General features: G+C 53.1%; 1 protein-coding gene across 1 annotated transcript; it reads right to left on the bottom strand.

Annotated features, from left to right (window-relative positions):
• On the bottom strand, positions 1 to 18,066 carry Oaf (out at first homolog). The gene is made up of 4 exons (XM_026403479.2): positions 17,550 to 18,066; positions 4,936 to 5,070; positions 3,929 to 4,109; positions 1 to 2,387 (listed from the first exon to the last, which is right to left on the bottom strand). Exons 1-4 carry the CDS (start codon positions 17,814 to 17,816, stop codon positions 2,122 to 2,124), a joined length of 849 nt encoding a protein of 282 aa, XP_026259264.2. The 5' UTR covers positions 17,817 to 18,066; the 3' UTR covers positions 1 to 2,121.
• Between the last annotated feature and the right edge of the window lie 661 nt (positions 18,067 to 18,727).

The following is an 18,727-nucleotide window of genomic DNA, read 5'->3' as shown; positions in this document are numbered from 1 at the left end:
TTTATGTGGTGCTAAGGGTGGAACCCAGTGCCTCACATATGCTGGGCAAGTGCTCTACCACTGAGCTACATCCCATCCCCCGAGGCCTTCAAATCTTGAAAACAATTTAAAAAAATAAAAAGGTGTTTTGAAGGTGTATATCCTGCAGGCTCTACACACAGGGTGGAATGGGCCTTCTCAAGTATCTCCTCTTCTACCTTGAGCATGGTTGGGGCTCAGGACTGAGGTCTCAGGTTGGGCAGAAGAAGGAAGGGAAAAAATGCAGTGTGCACCTCCCTCCTTCAATCCCTGGGGAGGTTGCAGCAGGTCCTTGAATGCTTAGAAGGCGGCATGTCCCCCCAAGGCTACCTCCATGGACACTCCGCCTGACCACAGCCAGGACAGCTTGGCCCCCACAGCAACACTCTTCTGCACACAGCCTGTTCTAGAGACGCAGGAGCAGGTAGAGGGGAAAGCTCCACGAACCCCGCTTCCCCCCCAAGACTTTGAAGGAAGGATGGGTACCCTACATGCTCCCTCCTAAGGAGCTGGGTCCCCTGCAGGACCAATGAAACCCTCTTGCCTCAACTTGGCCAAACTGTTGTCATCTTTCAGCCTCAACCTATACCCATTCTCTTCCAAGAAGCCTTCTCCTCTCAACACAGCCTATACATCCCTCCTTCTGGCTGCTAGCACCGGCCCAGCACTTCCGGTGGCAGCCTTTTTATCTGGAAGATGCTGGGGAAGTGAAGAGCCTTCCATGTCTGCTTTGGTGGTCTCAGGTTCATGGATGAGGCAATGTCTGATCTTTTCACCAATGGTAGCCATATTAATAACAAAGGCTAAGGACACTCACTGAGTGATAGGCACTTGACGTGTATGAAGTCACTTTAAATCTTACAAATTAGGATTATGTTATAACTGAGGCACAGACAGTAAAGTAACTTGACCCAAGATTGCACAGCAAATATGTAGCAAGGCCTTGTGTAGTAACTGCAGAGAGCAGTCAGGTCTTGTAGTTTCTATCCATTTGGGGACATCTCTTCATCTGTTGAAGAGCACTTAGGTTGGTTCCCTTAATTTGAATGCTGGATGGCTTGTTTCAAAGTCTCATTTTTTTTTTTCTTCCCAATGCTGGGGGTGGAACTTAGGGCTTGGCACATACTAGGCAAATGTATTACTACTAAGCCAGACCTCAACCCCTTATCTCTCAATCTCTTGAGTGCACAAGTTTTATTCTATCCTTCCCTGATACCACCCTCCCTCACACCTACCCCTTTCCCAAGTGATAAAGCACACAGTGGGTACTTTAGAAGGTGCTGTCCCCAAATGGGTCACTGATCATATAGGAGGACACTTCTGACACCAGGTGGCAGTAGTGGATAAAATTTCTCTTTGATCTCTGGGTCTAGTGTGTCAAGTAAAAATTTAAAACTTTTATTTATGGTACAAATGATAAATACTTTGTATTAAAAATCTGGAATTCAAGTTTTCCTTGTACTTCATACTCCCTCCCTGCTCCAGAACCTTACAAAAATATTTCTGTTTAGAGGGAGGAAGAGGGGGTGCCCACTCCAGGGGCAAAGTCCAGGTCTGGGGAAAGGCACGTGTGGTCAGTGTCAGGGGTGGTAGGCGTCTGCTCAGCCCCACACCCGGCCTGGCCTTGTGAGAAAGAAGAATGCATGGGATCTGGCATAGGGGCTGTGACATGGGTCCCCAAGAGCACCTCTTTGGAGGTGCAGATCCTTTCATTGGTGGGGAATAGGAAGGTGTGGCAAGGCCAGCTCCTTCTAGTCATGAGTGGGGAGATGGGTTAATAGGCAGAGACTCCTTTTAGGATCTAAACCTTTGAAGAGCTGAATTCTAGGCTGTCACATTTTGGTTGCTTGAAAGTGAACACTTCAGGGGAGATGAGGAGGGGAAGGGGGCAAGTGTGGAGAACTAGCTTTGTCTCTCCCTGCCCCCAAGGAAGGCACAGGGTGGGAGGGGGCTGCCTTCATGAATGACCCTGCTGTCCCACCCCGTTCACAGTCATGCAAGAGGAAGGCAGGCCAAGGCTTCAGGGCCAGAGTGGGGGAAGGGAACTTAAGGCCTTAGGTAGGGTGGCCACCTCCTCTGGTGGCAGGGCCCAGAGCAGCCCTGCTAGGGGTCCTCATCCCACAGACACAGTTGCCTCTGGGGCACATAGAAGTCAAAGTTATAGTTCTTCTGGCAGCTTCGGATGCCACACTTGTAGGGCGCGGGCCGCTCACGGCTGTGGCAGTACTTGAGCATGCAGGGGTACCAGGCCAGGCTCAGGCCATAGCGGCAGGTGCAGGGCTTCCCACGGTCCCCCACCTGCCTGCAGCGAGGCAGTTCCATCTGCTCAGATGCCTTGGGTAGAGCCTCGAAGACAGAGCTGTCCACACCTGGGGGAGAAAGGCAAAGATGAGAGAGGGAGGGGGCATTCTAGCTGCAGGCTGCAGCCCTCTCCCAGACTCTTTAGTCACCCCCTTCCCAAGCTCCTTTGGGTATATGGAGGTAAGTGGGAGGCACTGAGTCACAATCACCTTCATCTATTGAGTCCCAACTATGTGTCAGGGATTCTACATTCAGTACCTCTTTCCTTCACCCATGAGCTAAGCATTGTCACCCGTCTCACAGATTAGAAAACTGGGGCACAGCCAGGCACGGTGGCACATGCCTGTAATTCCAGTGGCTCAAGAGGCTGAGGCAGGAGGATTGCAAGTTCAAAGTCAGCCTCAGCAACTTAGCGAGACCCTATCTCCAGTAAAATATTAAAAAGGGCTGGGGATGTGGCTCCAATTCCTGGTACCAAAAAAAAAAAAAAAGGGAAAGAGAGAGTCAGGTCTGTCTGACTTCAAATTTGTACTTGGCTTTAAAACACCACTGTACTGGAGTGTGCCAAAACAGAGGTGTTGGGGAGACTGGGGAGGAAATCAGGACAGCTTCTTAAGGGAGATGGTGTCTGAGTAGGGCTAAGCAGGGAGAGGACAGCCCAAACCTGCCCATAGACGAGGAGACGGCAGGGGCTGGGCCAGGCTCTGCTCAGTGACTGTGAGAGGGACCAGCTTCTGTGGGGTGTTAGTGTCAGGCTTATGCCTTAGTTTGGGGCACAGCACATGGGGAAGTGGTGAGCCAGGCATGGCTAGCCCTATGAGCATCTCTCAATCCAGTCCCGCCCAGGGAACAGCACGCATTTCTCTAGGCTCAGGAGGCTGGGTGGAGAGATCAGGGGCCAGGAGCTGGAATGGTGATGTTTTCCTGTTCCTCCCACATAGAGGACCTGGGGCAGTCCTGGGAAGGGCACAGAGAGCTGGGCCAGTGTTGAATTCACACAGGGACTGTACAGAGCTGTGGGCAGGTCCCAGGGATCATGGGGAGAGGTATCAAGAATCATGGGGGAGACACTGGCACCGGGGATGGTGCAAAACTGATTTCTGGGAGGCAGCAGCAGAGGCAGGCAGGGAAGAATGGGTGCCTGTGATCCCCTCTCATGACGGAAGGTCTGTGTCCCAAGGGCAGGGATATGGGGGAGAGTCGGAGAATCTCCCTCTGAAGGGTCTGGCAGTCCCGTGTCCCTCCTGGAATGAGTCCCTTTCATCTGAATGACCCTTACTGACAGCTACACAGGCACCACTTCTCTAGGAAGCCTTCCTGGCTTAGAGGTTCCACCCCTGAATGCCCGGGCTCATTATTATGCACTCTGCCAGACTTAAAGCTTTGTCAATCTAGCCCCCTCCGCCAGCCCTGCCCAGGAAGCTCCTAGGAACAGGAATTAGGCGTCTACATCTCTGACCCCAGGTTGACTCATCTCTGCAGGTGCTCAATAAACATCTCCTGAACAAATGAAGGAGCCCCTCAGTGAGGTGCCCCTTCGACCATCTGTGATGTCCCTCCACCCCCTTCTCTCTGCCGTGCTGCAGACAGGGCCCAGCAACTAACTGACCTTGTTCCAGCCAGAACCGGACATCCTCCTGGCGGGTGTAAATGGCATCTGCGGCCTCAGCGCATACGTTGTGAAGATGGGGACTCAGCAGGCCGCCCTGGCTGAAGTTCACGGCGATGTCCATGTGCAGCTGTTCCAGGCCCCGCATCTCCTCAGCCTGCCTCACTGCCCGTGGGTTTTTCTGTGTGAAGAGGACAGGAGCCACTCCTACCTGGCCTTGGAGTGCTCCCTGCCCAGATCTCCCATGATCCCTGAGAGCCCCAGCTGGCAGTCAAGGGGCATCCAGCCCCACCCCTGAAACTGCAGAGGGCAGTGAGGTCTTGCAGCTTCTATCCAGAATGAACTGCTCTCCAGCTGACCGCTGGAGCCTGATGGCCTATTCTGCGGTGCTCCTGGGAGGTGGAGGTGGACAGGCCAGGCTACTAGTTGTCCCAGGGTAAATGACCTCTCAGGTCAGGTTTTTTTTTTTTTTTTTTGGCAGTGCTAGGGATGGAACCCAGGGCCTTGTACCCCTCTGCCACTAAGCTATACCCCAGCCCTTGTCATGTGCTAACCACACCCAGGGAGCTGAGTCTCTCTGGGAAGGGCAGGTGAAAGGGAGGGGAGGAGGTCATGGGGCAGGCCTGTTGGTAGGCCAGGCAGTTCAGATGAAGCCACCAAAGGACTGGGGTCTAGGGGGCCAGCAGCAGGTCAGCAGGTTGTAGGGCTGTGAAGGTCATGCTGAGCACATGTATTTTCTCACTACATTCTCTCTTATAACTCATTTCCTTAATAAGAAAATTGAGGCTCTGAGGGTAGGTAATGTGTCCAATGTCACCAGCTTATGGGTATTGGTGATACACACCTATAATCACATTGGGTCTGGAGGCTGAGGCAGGAGGATCCCAAGTTCATAGCCAGCTTCACTAACTTAGTGAGACCCTAAGCAACTTACTGAGACCCTGTCTCTAAAAACATGGGGGTTCTGGGTCAGCAACTGGCCAGGGCAGTCCAGGGTGGGTACTCACCTGCCGTAGCTTGGCCATGGCCTCACTGGGGATGATCTCATTGTGGTGCAGTCGGGTGACAAAACAGAGGGCCTGGAATTGACTCTGCCCCTTTTCCAGCTCCCCCAGGATCAGGGCCCGGAAGATCTTCACATCCTGAAGGGAAGAACAGGAGGATGGGACACCAGATGGAGAGAAGGGGAATCCATTCCAGCCTTCCATTCCAGCTCAAGCCCTGGAGAAAAGGGCACCTGGATACCCACAATAGACACCTTCCTCTTCCGCCTTAGGACTTCACCTTTCCCATTTAATCTCATGACTTAAAAGAAAGACCCCCATCCAAAGGTTCCAAAGCTTTCTGGGAAATTGACAAAGTGAACCCATCAGAAAGAATCCTTAAGCCAGGCCTGTTAGTGCACACCTATAACCCCAGAGGCTCAAGAGGCTGAGGCAGGAGGAGTGCAAATTCAAAGCCAACCTCAGCAACTTAGTGAGACCTTGTCTCTAAATAAAATATAAAAAAGGGCCGAGGATGTGGCTCAATGGTTAAGTGTCCCTGGGTTCAATCCCTGGTACCAAAAAAAAAAAAAAAAAGCCAAACCCCAAAAACCAAAGAACCCTTTGACAGTATGGAGCTTCACCTTGAAGAAGATAGTACCTCTTTTTTTTTTTGTCAGTTTGTTTTCTTTTTTGCAGTGCTGAGGATCAAACCCAGGGCCTTGTACGCAAGGGAAGTTCTCTTCCACTGAGCTACATCCCCAGCCCAATAGCACCTCTTTTTGGCATCTGGTTTGTTCAGAGCTGAGGCTTCCACTGGGTGGAGCAGCTGCCACCACCTGACCAGGGCATCACAGGGAGGGACTGCGCTTTCACAAGTCAGATTCCAGAGCTTCTCTCTGACCTTATTCAGCAGACTTGAGGACAGTTCTCCAAATGGCCCTGGTGCTTCTGATTAGCCAGGCTCCTGGCCACCCACCTCTCATTTTAGGGCTAGTGGGGACAGGGTTGTGTCAAGGGCAGGCTGCAGCTGTTGCTGCCTTCCCTTCCGGTCAGGGGGAGCTGGGATGGCTCACCTTTCCCTCCCCACTTCCCCTTTCCCTAGGGGGTACTAATGGCATGATCAGCAGGCCAAGAGCTCCTTCCTATTACTGACTCACCGAGTGAATGGGGGAGCCTAGCAGGGGGCAGAGGGAAAAAGGTCCCTTTCCAATCTGGCTGTGGCTGGAACCCTCTGCTCCACCCACCTGCACCCCTTACTCCCATCCCCCCATAGTTCTTAACCACTCTGTGCCTTGGTTAATTCTGCTCCCAGTGTGAAGTAAGCAAGTCCCAGTAAAAGTGGTTTGTGTCTGGTCAAGACCCTTCCTGCCATGGACACACCCTGGCATCCATGACTGTTGGCTGAGAACCCCTGCCCCCCCCCCACCTCTGCACAGGCACTTATATACAGCCTTGGGCAGTCATTCATCTTTCAGTGCTTGTGCCTGGGGCATCTCCTGCTGAGAGAGCCCCGATTCATTCAGTGCTTAATATACCCCTGCTAGAGAATAAGGGTTTTTGAGATCAGAGACCAAGTGTTCTCCTGGATGTAGACAGCAGGGGCCCACATTTCACCCCAAAGCTGCAATGTATTAGCTGGTACCCTAGGTTACCCCCGATTTCTCTAAGCTTCACTTGTGAAACAGGAAGAACACATTTGCCTGTTAGGTTGTCACTTGGAAGCAGTAAGCGCTCAGCACGTGCTAGCTGTGGTTACTGTCACTACTGCAGTGACTGGTAAAGGCTGCAGATCTCTGCAACAAATGGCTGCCTAAGATCTCCGAAATCCCTGTGTGCTTCTGCCACCCTGTAATTCTGCAGGGGGTTGCTTTTACTTCCTTTAGCTGTAAATGATTTCTGGAACAATGAGGTGTGCGAGCATATAGGTTGATTTTCCGGAAAGGGAAACTGAGGAAGGTCCCATCAGGTTCCTTATGATCCCAGAGACTTGTGGAGATGGTGAATCAGAGCTCTACTTCCCCTTGACAGGAAATCCCTTCTTGGGTCACAATGCTGGCATCTCCTTTTCCTGCCAGCCTGGGTCATCTGATCTTTCATTCACTCGGGTTGGCTGAGGGGACACTGGAGGTGAGGACACGGGTGGCATATTCCACTCCGGGCTCAATTCCTGCCAGGTGAGACTTGACACCAGACTTCCCCTGCCAGAAATGAGTCAGGCAGATGTCCCTGACTGGATCCCCCAGGCAGGATCCCAAAATCCACCCCCCTGGTATTTTCACCTATGACCCTTTAAAACAAACCCTGTCTGGATGTTCATGTCTTCTCCATTGTATGTGCACTACCCTGTGGTCTGAGGACTGCTAAGGGGTCTCATTGCTTGGTGACATCACTTGCCCATCACTAGCAGAAGAATGTGTTTGAATCTTTGGAGCAAAGGGGGTGAAAGAAATTTGCTTGAACTTTCTCCCTGTGTCTATATTAAACAATCACAGCAATGACAACAACAAAATGCTACAAAAATGAGAACCTAACGTGGGGGGGGGGATTGAGAAAGATGATTTCCTCTCTGTGTGTATGTGTGTGTGTGTGTGTGTGTGTGTGTGTGTGTGTGTAGGACAAAGAGTTACTGAAGTCTATAACTGGAAGGGAGAAATAATTATTATGGATCAAGCAGGATCACAATCCTTGCACAATAGAACTCCTTTACCAAGTTTGGACTGGGTAACTTGATCAAGGTCACAGGCTGTGAGTAAAGGTAGCCAGGACTTTCACCCAGGCAATCTAGTCTGAATCCAAAGCCTGAGCTCTCTTAACCACAATGCACACTTGCCTCCTAGATCAATGAGGCTAATCACTCTGATGTTCAGAGGAGGCGAGGTCTGTTGGTGGTCCCTCAGCTAGAGTGGCAGAGGCAGGATTATAACTTGGTTCCTTCTTCCCATCATGCCCATCTGGCAGGAGTGCATAAGTCTTCATATACCTGCTTAAGCTTTCTTTACTGGAGCAGCTCCTGCTCACACTAAGTGACGAACAAATCATGCAGATAAGAAGGAACGAGGCAGGAATATCCTTCTAACCAACCTGCCTGCCCTATTCAAGACCTCTACACTCTGAATTCTCTGGTTTTTCTAGTTCTTTCTCCTGAAAACCACATTCCCTTGCAGCCTCTGGGAGGAAGTGGGCAGCCCTAGTCTCTGGATCTGACTCTTAGGTTATAGGGCTCCATTATCGTGACCTGTGTCCCTTCCACCTACTCCCTACATCTGACTCACTAACAAAGTTCCAGGGCTCTCTTTTCTCCAGAACAGATAGAAGGATAGGGTAAAGAAGTCCCCCAGCTTAAAGAACATCTGGCCAGATGGAAATCTGGCTTCTAGCCTTTCTTGTCTCTCAGGAGTCCCCTAGGATGATTCACTCAGGGTCTAAAGCCCATGGCAGATGGCATAACATGGATGGGAGCCCATGGCAGGCGCTGGAGGCAGGTACCTCAGGCTCAGAATGCAGGCTGGACTTCCAGGACAGGAGGGCTCCACAAGGCTCCTTCTCCCCTGAGTAACCAGGAACCTCTAGCCCATCAGGAAAACATGGGAACATACAGCAACCAGGGCCAGAACCTGGGCATGTGGAGGGTGTGGCAGGTGTGCCCCAGAGACCGTGTTTGCTGAATTCCTCGTCTGTAGTTGTAATAAGGAGTTGGTAGGTTCCAGGACATCACAGTAGTGCAAAGATCCCAGATCCTGGCCTTGCCACCATTAGCGACATATCCTTAGGGGAACTTGCTTAGGCTCTCTGTACCACAGTTTCCTCACCTGGAAAGTGATCGAAACAGCAGTATCTACCTTGAAGGATTGTTATAAGGGAGAGATGAGTGAAAGTTTTCGGGTCACAGTGGTCTGGGCTGTCTTGTGGCTGCAAGCCCTCACTTTGCTTGCCTCGCTCCCACTGTAACCGACTCCCAGCCTACAAAGTAATGAAGAGCTCTCTCCTACAGATGCACTGGAGGCCCAGACAAGTCAGAGGAGTCCTCTGTGGCTTGCAAGTAACCAGCAGATTAATGGAAAGTCACTAATTAACATGACTTGGGGCAGGACTTTCACAAGCACAAGGCTGGGCAGGGAAATAGCCAAAGCTAAGAAGGCCCCTGTCTTTAGGGGACTCCCAAGAAAGGCTGATATTTGAGTGCTATGGAGGCAAAGGATGAGGCTGGGGTGGAGGGGGATATTTAGAGAAGTAAGGGAGGTTGTGAGGGTCTCCTAACCGTCCCCCCCTCAATCATTCCTCTACTGTCACCTGAGCTGCCCAAGGCCCTTTAAAGCTCCCTTTGTTCTCACCATAAGCACACCCCCAGAGGCAGGCACCCCAGGTTCCCACCCACATCAACTCTTGCATAGCCCCACAGTAAAGTGAAGAGATTGCAGTTCCCAGGAGCTGTACCATGGGACCCCTTGGGCCTTCCCATGAGTGATTCCTCTGCTGGGTTGCCCTGTTCCCATCTATCCACCCTCCTTTAGCCCCAGTCACATGCATCACCTGCTCAGGCTTCTTCCTATTCCTGCTCACACGAGACTCCAGTAGAGCCACCCCTGGCCCCAATCCTGGTGTGTGGACTGTCTTCCTTACCTGTCTTCCCTTCCAGACCCAGCTTCTTGAGGCTGCAGTATTTTGTTTGCAGTGGGCCCTGTCCTCATTCTATATCTTCGGCCCAGGCAACAAGTGATCCAGTTCCTCTGTGATCTGACCCTGGCTCAAGTGTAATGGCTCCATCTTATTTATGCAGTAGCCTCAGGGTCTGGCACACGGCTGGGCTCCACACTTGATGGCTGGGTGAGCAAATAGATTCCCTAGAGCTGTCAACCCCCTCAGACCATCTCTTATTGGCCTTGCCTACAGCTGAGCTCCTACAGGCTGGTCATCCTACAGCTGCTATTTTGGTTTCCAGAAGGTTTAGGGGATCATCTACTTCATGGCCCAGTGAGGTTCCAGCAGGGAAAGTGACCTTCACAAGTCACATAGCCACAGAGCCAGAACCAGAAGTCCAGGCCTCCCGATTCTCAGTCCAGTGACCTTCACACTCCCAAGCTCCCTGCGTAGCTAACTTCTCTGGATACTCCATTTCTCTCTGTCCTCTTCCTGTCCTGCCATCTCTTTGGCAGGATACAGTGTCCCCAAGGGAAGGCTGCTTTGGCTTAGCTGCACTGGGGTTCCAGGTGAACATGTAAGAGATGGCACAGAGCTGTCCTAGAAAAGCACTTGGGACACAGATACCCAGTGCAAGGTCCTCAATGCCACCTCCCTGGCAAGAGGCCCAGGGAAAGCTTCCTGGAGGGAGGGAAAGCAGCACTGCAGAGGGAGCCCAGGCACATGTGCCCCCACAGCTGTCTTCCAGACTGAGATGAGACTGAAACGAGGGGAACACACTTTTTTGCTTCAAACACTGTTATTTGGAATTTTATGTTATGCATAGGCAAGTCTAATCGCAACCCACACTAGACTCTCACCTGTTCCCCCCCCACTTATGGGCCACATACATCTTTTGTCTTTCACATAGACTTGCTAGTCCTATATCTCTCTGTCCCTCATAGCCACTTCCACCCCACCCAGTGGCTCCTGCTCTCCCTCCTATGCAGGTGCTCACCTGGCTCCTGTCTTCCTCAGTCTCTCCTAAGATGCCACCTCACCCCTTTCTTGCAGAGACAGTCTCTCCCACCCACTCTGGGCTCAGATCACACATTTCCTCAGTCTCCAACACCCTCCTCCCTGTCTGAATCCCCTATATCTCAAGCCAGCACCTCCAGTTCCAGCTCCCACACACCCTGTCTCCCCTACAGCCTGTCAACTCCCCCCACCCTGCCACACATGCTCACCCCATACTCGACCAGCTCCAGCCCATCAGCCTCTCCTTACCCTCTCCAGCCCTTTGTGCTGACACTCCCAGCTGCCTCCCTGTCACCAGCTCCTAGCTTCTGGGCAGTGGGTGGCAAGATTCCTGGTTTCAGACTTTGCAGCCATCCTGCCACCAGGGCAGAGAGAAACTAAGGGGACAGGGCATCAGAAATGCCTTTCCCCATGTCCCCTCCCCGCCCACGACTGCACACAGTGACAGCCCAGGGCAGGGGCCATTGCTCTGGGGCCTAAGGGAAGCAGCTTGTCCCCTCCCAATCCCCTTACTCCTGGACATCTGGTGCTTGCTGTCTCCTGGGAGGATCCTCTGTCATCCTGGTCTCCTTCCCATCATCACCAGAGCTCGTGATTCTGAGGCCCAGACTGAGCCAATCTAAATATTTATTCCTTTGCTCCTGGCTGGGGCTGCTTCATGGCTAGAGAGGAGCCAGTTTCACTGGGCTGGGGAGGGGAGAGAGAGGAAGAGACTGCCTTGGAGAGACAGCCAGGGTCCTTCCAGCCCCGTGGGGCTGCCTCATGGCAGACACAGGAACACCCTGGTTGCCCTGGCCAGGCTCTCTCACGGGAATTGGGGCAGATGTGCTCAACCCCAATCCAGACCAGTGCCCAGGGACTCAGGGTTGAGAGAAGCTGCACCTCAGGGGCAGGCCCCGACAGGGGATTCTTGTTACTGGGTATTAGTGCAACCACTAGCCACAGCCCGCCCCAAAGCCCCTCATGCTCTGTCAGCCAAATCCCAAAGGTCACTACTATCCTGAGTGCCCCAGGGAACAATGTGAGGCTTTATGTGGATCAAGTGCGCCCCACTGTCCTGCTGACTCAGGGCTCCTGAGATGGGGCTCCACACTTTCCTCACTTAGAGTCCAGACCCGAAGCCTCCCTTGTTCTCTGCCCTTTATCTGAATCCCCAATGGCAGGTGCTTAAACATTTGCCAACTTAAAGAACAGAAGCTCCTCATGATGCTTTGGTCCCTGAAACAGAAAAAAAGGTGGCTTATGCTTAATGCCTGAGGAAGGAGAGCTGGGAGGAGGGGCCTGCTCAGCTGCCTGGCCCTGCACTGCACTCCTCAGGCACCTATGCCAGCCTCTGCTCTGCAAAGGTCCTGTAAGTCACTTCTGGCAGCCTTGAGCATCACACTGTTGTCCCTGGCTGCAGGCAAGGAGTCTGGGGCTCAGAGAGGTTAAGAGACTTGTGAAGTCACACAGTTGGTAAACGGCAGTAAAATGTACACAGTGAGTGATCAATAAGTATCTGTGACATTTTTTAAAAGCATTGCCCCATCACTCCCTCCCTAGAGGTCATCCAGGGAAGGAAGGATCCTATACACTGCCAAAGACTCCATACCCTATCCACTGGGCATAAGGAACTTGGGGAGCAGGGGCCTAGCCCAAGTCCATATAGAAGAGAATTTACATATTTGTTCCTGTGCACCTAGATCTTCTCAGCCTCCTCCTTCCCCGCACCGCCCAGGGTCCTTCAGCTGTCTGGAAGGATACACTCAGGGTGCCACCAAAGTCCAGGAGGTTGGGATATAGTGACAGGATCCCTGGGTCATAATCCTGGATCACTACCTTTTTGATCTTGTCAAAGCGACTGCTGAGCTCAGTATGCAATCTGCACCCTGGAGGCAATCAGTGCCTCACGATGCAGTGCTGAGGACCTACACAGGCCGTGAGTGCTATCTGAAGAACTGCTCAGTGGATGACGGCAGACAAGTGGGCAATCTCCCAGCTGGGCCCTCTGCCTGCCTGTCTGGTGAACAGTCATCTAACCCAGCTTATTCAGCACTACCTCTGTAGGTTAGGGACAGAGAGGAAGAACTCCACCTCTTTCTCTCCCCACTGTCTCTCCAGCAGCCCACACCATTGTCTCCAGGTGGTGATGTTCATGGCTGTCCTGGGGTCTTTCATAGTACCCTGCTGGGACATAGCACTTGGGGGTGGGAAATGCTGGTCAAGGTGCAGGTAACACACTTGAACTTCCAGGCAGGACTGCTGATCCTGATCTAAGGAGGAGTTCCTCAGGTGCAGAGGAGGGACGGGTCAGACATACACAAGCCTGTTTGTAGATTTCACATAAATTCCTGAGAAAAGGCCCTGTGTTTCAGAAAGTTCTGGGTCTCCTTTGAAAGCACTTCTACTGCCCTCTGATCTCTAGGGAGACTTCCCTTCTACCACATGCCTCCATGCAAATCATAGGGGATCTAACTCAGGGTAGGGGGTTGCTAAGCCCCCAAAGCCTCTGCTGTGATGTGACATCCCTTGGAATAAACAGGCTCAAGCAGCACCATGGCTGGGTGCACCTTGCAAATCCTCACTGACTATATCTCATGGCTTTCTGGGTTGCCCTCCAGACCAAGAGCCCCAGGACAGGAACCCTGAAACTCCCTGGACAGTTCTTTCCTCTGGCTCCTACTTTCCCATCAGTGCCCAGGGCAGGGTACAAGTTTTCAATCTTCCCTGGTCCCTGTCCCTTCGTTGTGATGCTGAACTCATCCCCAGTGCTATGTGGCTCCCTAATTTGGGTCTTCCCTCCAAGACTCCAGCCCAAGGGCCCCCATGACCCCCTACTCCCTCACTTTCAGAGTGTCTCCTTCCCATCCCATGTACCCACCCGCCTGATGCAGTCACACATGACTTTCTTCATATCTTTCAGCCCCACCCTCCCCATCCGGCCAGCACCAAACCAGGCTGCCTGGAACATGACTCATCCTTTCCCCAGCTTTTGGACACTCAGACTAGGGGACAGAGGCAAATGAGAGCTTGGACAGGGACAGGAGCTGGGGGGGAGGGGACCAAGAGAGCTGTGAGACAAGCATCCAGGTGAGAGACTGGGGATGGTGAGACTGGGGATGGTGACATGCCTGTTATTAGACATGCCCAATGGTTATGAACACACAGGTCTAATTACATATATAGGATCTGGATTATATAGAAGACTATTATTGGGCTGGGGATGTGGCTCAAGCGGTAGCGCGCTCGCCTGGCATGCGTGCGGCCCGGGTTCGATCCTCAGCACCACATACCAACAAAGATGTTGTGTCCGCCAAGAACTAAAAAATAAAATATTAAAAATTCTCTCTCTCTCTCTCTCTCTCTCTCTCTCTCTCTCTCTCTCTCCTCTCTCACTCTCTCTAAAAAAAAAAAAAAAATAGAAGACTATTATTGCCTGTTGAGTGTATATTAGGAATTAAAGTTTGGGTACCCAGGGCAGAGAATTAGGCCTACAATATACATGTTGCCTACAACACATGGGGGTGCTGTGGATGTAGGTAAGCAGTGGAACACATGCTCAGCAGGTTTAAGGTCCTGGGTTCCAGCCCCAGCACCAAAGCCAAGCCCTAGGGTTATTAGGGGTAGAGCATTGGGTTTCAAATATGTGGCTAAATTTAGGCTCACTTTCACTTCACAGTCGAACCTGGTTCTTCCTTCAGGTGCCCTCTGTTTCCCTGCAGCAGCTAGGCCAAGAGGTTCCCAGACTTTGCTGCCCACTGCAATCACCTGGATTTCTTTAAAAAATACCACTGCCTGAGTGCACCCTCAGATTCCATGAGGAAGGAGTGCCACCTATGCATGGGAAGTTTTCAAATGTCCCCAGGTGATTCTACTGTGCAGTAAAGCTGGGAGCCTCTGAGTAAAGCATGACATTCTTTCAGAGCTTTGGCTCAGTCAGCCTGGTGGCTCAGTCAGCCTAAGGCAAGGCTTGTAGTGACACATGACAACCATGTGACACTCCACACTGATCATGGAATCTGAGAACCCAGCCTGGGTTCCAGTGGCAGGTCCACAATGGCAGAGTGGGGGACAGTCAGATGGTACTGGAACCAAAACCTGGGAGCTGGGAGGTGCTGGAGAGAGGGGGCCAGTTGGGGGCTGGGATCAGAAGGACAGGGCTATGTTCTGTCCAGCACAGGGGGATTTACTGTGCCCTTCGTCTAGGACAAGGATGGTCACTCCAGACCAGAGGGACTGGCCAGCAATTTTCGAGATCCAAAAAGCTCCAAGGTGATGATGAGGGACTCAAGTCCCTTCTGACCTTGGCACTGACTTTTGTGACCTCAGGTCAGTCATTTGACCCCTTTGAGCCCAAGGTGATGATGGCAGGGAGGATGATGGCTAAATGCTTAGAGCCACAATTAGCAAAGCAAAACTTCTCTACTTCCTGAGCACATAAGTATTCCGATGCAGGAGAGTGAAATGGGCCCTCTTCAGGTGCCAATAGCCAAGAGGGGGCTGTGAGTGACCGCTTTCTACATTTCTTAATGAAGGCTCAGACAGATGGAAGAGCTGGCTCAGGATTAACCAGCTAGAGTGGTTACCAGGCCTGTGTCTCATTAGATCAGGACTGTCTCTCCCAAAGGTGATTAGATGGCAAACATTACTGTCCTCGGTGAATTCAGAACTTTTCCCAAACCACCCCAAAGTGGCTTTGGTACACAAAACACAAAATCACAAGTTCCTGGCCTTTTTCTTACAGGAAAAATCATTACTTCTAGAAAGAACTTTGTGGTGGAAATCTGCCAAAGACTATGAGGTATGAGACCTTGAGAAGTGAGCCGGCAGAAGGGACTGAAAGGGCTGGGGCGGGATTTGGCTGATGGAGACGTGGACTGAGGTGGGTAGACTATGCCTTCCTAATCCCTGTACACCCCACTGCCACCCTGCCCCAGGCCAACCGAGAAGCCTGGAGTTGGAGGGGCCTTGGAGCTGGTTCCCTTTTGTGCCTTCTGCTACCAAATCCCTCCCTTGCTGATGAAATTGGAGATGCCAAGGGCGGGTGTGAAGAGCCAGCTTCTGGGTCAGAGGCTAACCTGAAAAACAGAGGTCAGAAACCTGGCTGGAGGTTTGAACCACTCTGAGGATTAAAATGAGTCGCTTGCCATCAGCTCAAATGCACTCTCTTACTGGGCAGTCGGGTGCCCCCCATATTCTTAGTCTCGGGCCCCAGGCCCTCACCCCCATAGACAGCCACCACCACCCCTATTACAGCTGGGCTCTCCTTCTCCTTTCCCTTCAGGGCCCAGCAATAAAAAAACCTTCCAGCTGTAACCAGAGGCTGTAAAAGTGCAACCCCACCCACCGCAGCCAGCCCAGCCCCTGCCTTTCACAGCCCTGGCCACAGCCACAGCCTTGGGTCCCCAAAATGGGCAAGTATCCAGGGTTCCAGGGTAGCCACAGTATTTGGCCAGTGAATAGGGTGGCCTTCCAGACATACAGCCTGGCCTGAGGCTCACCTCTAAGGTCAAAGGGCTTAGAAGGAGAATTTGATTCCTGACTGCTGATGAACTCAGCCACTTTGGGTTTTCCAAGCAGAAAACATCATCGAAAAAATTCCCCTGAAATTCAGGTGGACACAAGGGATGTTCAGGCCCTATCAACTTCCATTTCTCCTCACAAAAACTCATCTTTCCTACCTCCATCTGAGCTACCAATCTAGCTTGGGCCTGAGGAGTAAGGATACATCACCTAGTTTTCCCATCTGTGACAGCTCCCCCACCAGCTAAGGCCTATGACAGTGACAACTTGGTGGTCCTGGGACAGATCAGAAGTGGAGCCTTACCCGCTATTCTACCTTCCACTGGATCTTCTTGATGCCTACTATCCATGGCAATCTCACTGGATTCTTGGCCAACTCCCCAAATTCTACCCCTATGCTCCCAAAGTCCCAGGCCAGCTCCCAGTCTCTAGGAGGGAGGAGGGAGAGGTGGTCAGCCCTGGCCCTGGCTTCCACAGCAGCACAGTCATCTAATCCATCGCATTTCTGTGCCCCCCCCCCCCAGAGACAGAGCTACACAGGGCCTTTTTGTTACTAGGGAAGGGGATGGAGGTAGGAGATCAGGAGACTCTCTTTGACACCATTTCCTGCTGCTGGGTCACTGTTAGTCACCCAGTGCCCTTCCAGGTACACATCCTGATGAACAACCAAGCACCTCCACTGTACGTACCCCTTCCGGTCCTCTCCACAACACATTCACACATTGCGTAGAGGCTCATCTCTGACCCCCTACAAGCAATCTGGACCCAAATTTGGGGTTGGCCAGCCCCAGCCAGGCAGGGTAAAGGGTGGCACCTCTTCCAAAATGAAGGGCCTCCCTTGGGGGTCTCTCCCCAGGTCCTCCAGCTGCAAGCGTCCTGGCCTTCCAGGCCAAAGAGGAAGAACTTCTCCTTGGCTTGGGAGGGGCACTCAGCTCTTCCCAGGAAAGTGAAACAGGGAGAAGTGGTTCAGGGATCTCAAAGTGTCAGAGCTGGGAGCCCTCAAAGTCACCTCATTGCCCTGTACAGTCACCTCCTTGTCTGTTGCTCTAGACCACACAGCAACATGGGGAGAACCCAGGATGCCTGTTACCTCTCCTGGGATTCTCCTCTCTGGAGCACAGAGAAATTACAGGGAGGAGCTGTTAACAGGAACTTTTGAAGGAGGATCAGCAAGGAGAGCTGGAGAGGCTGAAGGGACAGCTGGCCAGGGCACGAGAAGGGGGGCCCCTACCTAGAGACAAGTGGTGAAAGGCTGGGAAGCTGGTGGAGGAAGCAGCAGCAGTTCACCGAGAATGACCAGGCACGTCTGGGCATTGGGGAGCGGGGCAATGGGGTATAGGGAAGATCCTGCCTGACTTTGGACAAGTCACGTTTCCCTCTTGGCCCGGGTCTTCCCATCTGCAGACTAAGGTGTGCCTGAGCCCCCGAGGGGAGGCTCTGGGCTCGCAGGTCCCACCCAGCGAGCGAGGGGACCTCACCTTCTTGAAGTCAGCAGTGAAGGAGACGAGGGTGCCATCCGGCTTGCGCAGCTCCAGGCTGATGCTGTCGGCGTCGCTGTCCGCTTGTAGGCTTTCCTCGGTCACCTGGCCGTCGGGCAGCCGCACGCGGACCCGCAGCTCGGCCGGAGCGCCCACCCCCGCGCCCACGTCGCGCGGCGACCCCAGCAGCAGCAGTAGTGGCAGCAGCAGCAGCAGCAGCTGCGCGGGTAGCTTCGTGGGGACATCACGGCGACCCGGGGAGGGCATCCCCGGGGACCGCCGCGGCCCTGGAGCGCCGCGTGGGGGCGGGGAGAGGCGCTGACAAACTTGGCCCCAAGTTAGGGGCTCGCTCGGGGCGCCTGGGACCGCTCTTCCAAGGGACCCTGCGGCGAGATCGCCCGCGACGTGGCGCGGACGCACGTGGACGGCCCTCAGCCGCGCCGGGTGGCTCGAGTCCGAGTCGGCGCCCCCCGCCCGCCCCCAGCCCCGCGCCGCGGCTCCCGCGCCCCCGACTCCGGCGCTCGAGACTCGGTTTTGCACTTTTCATTCAATCCCACCCCCCGTCACTTCCTTCAGAAAACAGAAACCACCAGGACCTGCCTTAAAGAGACCGCGCACCTCTCGGCCCTTAAAGGGCCCGCGGCGGCCCGGGGGAGGGGGCGGGGAGAGGGGACCGCCGCCAGCGGCTTTGTGGGAAAGGGCTCGCTCAGTGTCCCTCCCGCCGCGCCCCGGCTGTGTCAGGAGTTTGCCCTAGCAGCAAATCCCTTCCTCCCAGCAGGGGCGGGACGGGAGACTCTTTCCCCCCGCCCCTCTTTTTTTTTTTTTTTTTTTGGCTTGTTCTTGTGCCACGTGGATGAAATATTCGGGCTTGGATTTTTTTAGGGGTTTTGTTTGGTCCTTTAGTTTTTCTGACACAGCGAGTTTCTCAAAAGCGTCTGCAAAATCATACCTCATGTCTCACTCCGCCTTTTTCCTGCCCTAGGTCTAGCGTGAAGCAGGGGTTCTTGCCCAGCCTTGACTCAGGTCAGGTGCGAGATAAAGAGAGGCTACCGAGTAGAAGAGACCCTCAAAACGCCCATATTTTGTGAATCCCTGTTCAGCTTTCTTTTTCAGTCCAGTCTCCCTCATCTCCCCAGTTCATGGCCTTTCCTAGGTCCAGCCCACTTCCTCGGAGTCCT

Source organism: Urocitellus parryii, chromosome 4, assembly GCF_045843805.1.
Source record: "Urocitellus parryii isolate mUroPar1 chromosome 4, mUroPar1.hap1, whole genome shotgun sequence".
Classification (NCBI taxonomy): domain Eukaryota; kingdom Metazoa; phylum Chordata; class Mammalia; order Rodentia; family Sciuridae; genus Urocitellus; species Urocitellus parryii.
This window is presented reverse-complemented; position numbering and strand designations above follow the sequence as displayed.

Excerpts from the sequence above, each read along its gene's own strand:
- Oaf (XM_026403479.2), bottom strand. The coding sequence starts at position 17,816 with ATGCCCTCCCCGGGTCGCCGTGATGTCCCCACGAAGCTACCCGCGCAG. Across the intron at positions 5,071-17,549 it reads TCACTGCTGACTTCAAGAAG|GATGTGAAGATCTTCCGGGC; the intron begins GTGAGGTCCCCT and ends TCTTCCCTTCAG. Across the intron at positions 2,388-3,928 it reads CCGGTTCTGGCTGGAACAAG|GTGTGGACAGCTCTGTCTTC; the intron begins GTCAGTTAGTTG and ends TTTCTCCCCCAG.